The sequence below is a fragment of the Orycteropus afer genome, unplaced genomic scaffold (genome assembly GCF_000298275.1).
Source record: "Orycteropus afer afer isolate SDZICR_OR568_19922 unplaced genomic scaffold, OryAfe1.0 scaffold00048, whole genome shotgun sequence".
Lineage (NCBI taxonomy): Eukaryota > Metazoa > Chordata > Mammalia > Tubulidentata > Orycteropodidae > Orycteropus > Orycteropus afer.
In genome coordinates, this window is record NW_006921635.1 from 4,625,040 (window position 1) to 4,630,444 (window position 5,405).

Below are 5,405 nucleotides of genomic sequence, written 5' to 3' on the forward strand. Positions count from 1 at the left end.
ACACGGTGCTCTTCCCATGCGGACACATTGCATTTGGTGCATGCTCTAGAGAAAGCAAGGCTACAATAAAAGGTCCCAGAGTGAGACTGTGGGCAGCAGGGCTAGCAAAAGCAAACAGGTGTCCATTCAACACATTAGGCCTGTGGGCTTTGAGCTCCCATGTGGGGGCATCATACCAGATAGCTGGGAGGAATTTCAGCCATAACATTAAATTTCTAGGCTTTGAGAAGTTTTAGTAATATTTCCACTAAAAAAAAATTTGGTAAGGAATCTCCCTCACCCCTCCTGTAGGTCAGGCAACCAGTCTATGATTTGGGCTAATCAACAGTCAAAACTTTAGTCACAAAGAGCACAATTAAGCATCTTTAGAAAAAAGCACAACACATATGCATCCACAGAACTAAAATGAATTTTTTCCCCCAATTTCTAACAAAAAAGCTCGTGGGATCAAGACTTTATAACCCAGAGCAATGTTTTAGAGCAGAATTATAAACCCCTGAAAAAAGCTGGAGTTTATAATAAAAACGTAAAGCCACATCCAATCATCATAACAAAGACTATGCTTGTGTAGTACACGTTAACTTTTTCTGGATGAATTATGTATGTTTCTAGTAGATGTATTGTAACATACGATTTGTTAGATTTAAAAAATCTCTTTTACACAATATGATTTTGAATTTGCTGTACCAACATATTCACTTTCAACACTTCAACTACTTTTGAATGTAATGGCCATTTTGACTTTGAAAATTTCCATCTCATCATGAAAAGGACAAGGAGAAATGAAGGTCAATCTTCAAATCTTGATTCTCTTCCACTGCTGCTGGCAGATACGAGCTAGTGACTGACAGTAGTGGTTCTCAACAGAGACATCAACTGGGTCTCAAAGAGACAGGCAGAAAGCTCACATCACTGGCCATTGAGATCAGTGACAAAGAAACATGGTCCTGCCTGCAGGATCAGCACACGGCAGGGGAGAATTTGGGACGGTGAAAGGCAGGAGTTGACTCTACATGAGTCAGTCTGTATACTCTGCCACAATTGAAAGAAGGACGGTGATGTCATCTGGCTTTCCACCTAAAATGAAAACAGAGTAATATATTGTAAAAAGAAAAGTCAATAAAGATGGAAACTTAAGTACCAGATTTTTTTTCAGCATACAACATGCCCATGCCAAAGGAAACTAATGCTCTAGGGGCTGCAAAGACACCTTATTCATGTGAAAATACACTTCAGTACTAGGAGACAAATGCTTGTGCTTCAGGCAGACTTGGTTTGTCAATACACCCTAATAGCAAAAAGGAATAATTTAGAACACATACATACATAAAACTTGATGAAGAGAAATAGTTAAACAAAAAACACCAAGAAATCACATGTAATTTAATGGAAGCTTTAAAAAGATTTTTTCTGCTCCTTTTCAACCAGAGCTTTGTTAAAAGGGGTACTAGCACATTCTCTGTGTATGTTGATCCAGGAGGGCGGGGATAATGTCTTTACTAGACAAGATAAATTCTGCCTAAAGAGAAAGTTACATGTTTCTACCTACCATCCTAATTTGGACAATGTTATGAAACTAAGACTAGGCTTGTACTCTAAACTGCAAAACAGTTTTGGCATGTGCTTTTCTATTATAATCACTCTGCAGAGCTAAGAAATGCTTCACAGGTCCTAGCAGTCCAACAGCAAGAAACAGACTGACTCCACCAAGGCTGAGATGCTACCATCAACATGTAATTCCAGTTCTTAGAGTGAGCTATCAGCCAGCTCCCAGTTACATACTGCCCAGAAGACTGGAGGACTCTTCCATCAAGGACAGTTTAACTTTGCTTCCCTTTTCAAAACCTCCTGTGGCAATCTGCCAGCAATACTTGTCAATGAGTCCCACAAAACCAGAGGGAGGAAGAAGTGAAGTGGCAGACACGTGAGAGGCAGAATGTTAAACTGTGAGGAATGTCTAGCCCCCTCCAGGCAGAGCTCAGAGGCCTTTTGGGCTCAAGTCCAAGCAGTGCAATGGTGACAACAAAGGGCTTCAGGTTCCGCCTGCCTGTGCAGCCAATGAAGTCTACTTCCCAAGGACATTCTCTGTGGGAAAGAGTGATGACACACATTTACCCTCAGCCTCCAGGGTCAAGAGCTGCTGACCTTGCTCAAAGCCACAGGCCACAACTGGAGGCTGGGATAGGACAGTGACACAGTCTTAGCCCAACACCCCAACACCCCAACACTCCAGCGTATCTCACACCTCACTAATTACACCTCCCATTCCACTAATACTGTCCCCAATCAGTCCCCTGACCTTCCCGAAGAATGCTTACCTCTCACATTCAATCCATTGTCACATGCAAACTGTGCAAAAGGTGACATATAATTTGGGTCATAGGCCAGCTCATGAGCCTGCTCAGCGATGCTCCTTGCAGTCTGCTGTATGCTTTCATAACTGGGATTCTAAGATGAAAGGGTGAGGGTGTTATTTTTACCAAGAGGCCTCATGGTTTCTGCATGCCAATACACTTCTCACAAGTATCATTTTTGAAGACAGTAACATTTACATAACCACGTTTTCCATCATTTAAGTTTTATTCTAGTTTAAGGAAACATGAAAAGATTCTATCTTGACAAAAATAAATGAGACCAACAGTGCTGTCTGGCAAGATCCCAATCAGAGAAGGTCCTTTGCTAGGGTGGCTTGGACCCTGAGATTTCAATTTTCATTTTTGCTTTTTCCCATTTGAAATTAAGGCAGTCTTGCTAAAATAGGATGGCTTGAAAACACGAATCCCACAGCATTGCAAGGATGATCTCAAAAGTTTACCTGCTTTGGAAAACACTCCCTGGCAACTATAGTTTGTTCTCCTAGTTAAGAGCTGACAGTTGTCCTATTGAAAATACATTTAGAATTTTCTGTCACGATGAAAGAGTCCTGTCTAACAGTGTCATCTTGAGCCATATCTTTATCCTTACTGGCTTCAGTAAGTCATCTGTAAAATGGGGATGGGAAGATGAGGCCTATTGTGGCTCTAAGTAGTTCCAATATAAATAATGTAGGTCTCAGCTTCAGTGCCATCTCCTGAAAGGGGCTCTCCCTGACCAATCCATCTAGAACAGCAGCCCCTCCATTCTCTCTTCCTTTACCCTCCTACATTGATTTCTCCGTGTTGCTTTTCTCCACTAGAGTATAAGCTCCAGGAGGGCAGGGATAATGTCTTTTCTGCTCACCACTCTGTCAGCACACACAGCACAGTGCCCACTACAGGTAAGCAAGCACCTACCCATTACTGAACATAATACCCAGGCACGGTGCTGAGGATTCCATATGCACAGTCTTAGATAATCCTCTCTACATCCCTGTAAAACAGGATCTTCATTACCTCCCATTTTACAGGGAAGGAAAATAATGCTTAGAAAGTTTAAGAACCTTGTCCCAAATCATCATAGGTAAAGATACCTACGAGAAAAGACTTTTTTTTTCTCCGGAGTTCCTGTTCTTACAAAGCTAGGGGAATATGGAAAGACTGGTTTTCACTTCCTTCTACTCTCTGTGTGGGGTAAGTCTGAATGGTTTCATGACTAGTGACAGCTCAGATCACACCAAGGTTCTGGGCTGCCTGCTGCCCTTGTATGGCTCTGGTACAACCATGTCCTGTCTTTCCTAGCATCACACATGCTGGGTTTGTTATGGGAATAAAAGGAGAAAAAGGAACCATAAGCCAACATCATTAGAATATAAATGAAAATAACAAAAGTCCTCATCTGGACTTACCTTTACCATATTACTTACTATATGCCTGTATGGGATGCCTCTTTTCCACCCCCCACCCCGAGTTCTCCAATTATGAATATTTCCATTGCCTTGAAAGATTAGAACTATTATTATTTCCCTAAAGTTCACAAAATAGCCCTTTTCAAAACTACCAAATGGACAATGCAACTGAATCAATACAACTCAGCCACTCAGGAATGGCCACTGTTTCCAAGGGCTAACCTTTGAGTTAATTACCTTTAACTTTTTTAGCTCCTGAAGGATCATGTAATCAGGCATGTTGTCAAAGAGTCCATCTGTTGCCGTCAGGATAATGTCTCCTAACTGGACATCAAAGGACGTGCTATCAGCAGCATCTGGGCTGTGGCAGGGACAGGGTGGGAGCAGCGTTAAGAAAACCCCTCAGAGATACAGACACTCTACACAATACTGCAAGCCTTCTTCAGAAAAAGTAATTTCTATTAATGGAAGTGATGATAAAAAATTGACTGGATAATAAAAACCAGTCACTTTTAGGTAAAATTTTTAGGTTAAGCTTCCTAACCTTGAAAAATTTCATAGAAAATTTTTGATGTAAGTTATTTTAAAAGCATCACCGACCAAGAAACACTGAGTCTGCTGATGAGTCACACGAAGTTAAGGGGGAGAATGGGCTCTGAGTCAGATATGAACACGGCTGTAAAATCCTAGTGGAAATGAGTCTTTACCCCTAACTCTTCAAAGCCAAATTCCACCCTCTCTGACTCATGTTCACTCTTCAGGCTAATGGCAGGCTGGGACCTGGCTCTCAGGAGGCTGTCAGGGTAAGAGTGGGGATGCTGAGTACCCAGGGAGAGGTGCACAGGTCCCATAAAAGCCACTTCAGATCAACCCCCTACAATGGTTCTGAGAAAGTTAGGACCACAAGTCTCCTAGTGTTTAGATACTGCTTGTCATTCACAAGATACTTCTTTATTGGTATGTTAGGCACATAGCAGGTCTTTAAGAAATATCTGTTCAATGAATAAATGAAGGAAGAAACAAGATATCTGACTCTCTCCAAACTGAGGGAAAAACCCTGTAACATACCGCAAGCAAGGTATAGTGTATACAGCATGCAACCATTTCTGTAAAAAGGAGAGGAAAAGTACACATGCAGATGTTTCTCCATGCAAAGATTAGATCTGGAAGGATTCAAAGATACTGCTAACAGTGACTGCTTCTGAGCAGAGCAATGGGCAATTGGGACAGGGGGAGTTACTAGATTTTCCACGGTACATCTTTTTGTGTAAAATTTTCAAAGAGACAAACAGTATTTTTTCCTCTCATGCTGCATATGAAACAGGCAAAGAAACCCAGGGGAGGAGAGAAAAATCACATACAAAGAGGTGATGACCCCTGAGACTGGTTTTCTACCACTTCAGGCCGGCTCTACTGCTTCCTGAACTCCAAGGTGACAGAAGGTAAAATATCTGAAAATTTGTCTTACCTTGAAATCCCGCACCCCCCACCCCACCACTCCAAATCAGGGAACAGCAGCCAGGAAAAAGGTTCAGACACTGACACCCAGGTGTGCGTGTGTGGGGGGAGGCACAGACACAGAGGGTGCAAGGACCCTAAAAGCTGGCATACAAAACCCAAAAAATGTGTAAGTAGCAAGATA

At 42.0% G+C, this 5,405-nt stretch overlaps 1 protein-coding gene across 1 annotated transcript in view; it reads right to left on the minus strand.

Moving 5' to 3' along the window:
- Positions 1-1,018: 1,018 nt before the first annotated feature.
- The window catches only part of PPTC7 (protein phosphatase targeting COQ7), a 64,861-nt gene continuing 60,474 nt past the window's right edge, over positions 1,019-5,405 (minus strand). Inside the window, exons 4-6 of the mRNA XM_007938164.2 lie at positions 4,001-4,124; positions 2,319-2,448; positions 1,019-1,077 (exon numbers count right to left, since the gene is read on the minus strand). Coding sequence (XP_007936355.1) covers positions 1,019-1,077; positions 2,319-2,448; positions 4,001-4,124 — 313 coding nt within the window. The remainder of the gene's footprint in view (positions 1,078-2,318; positions 2,449-4,000; positions 4,125-5,405) is intronic.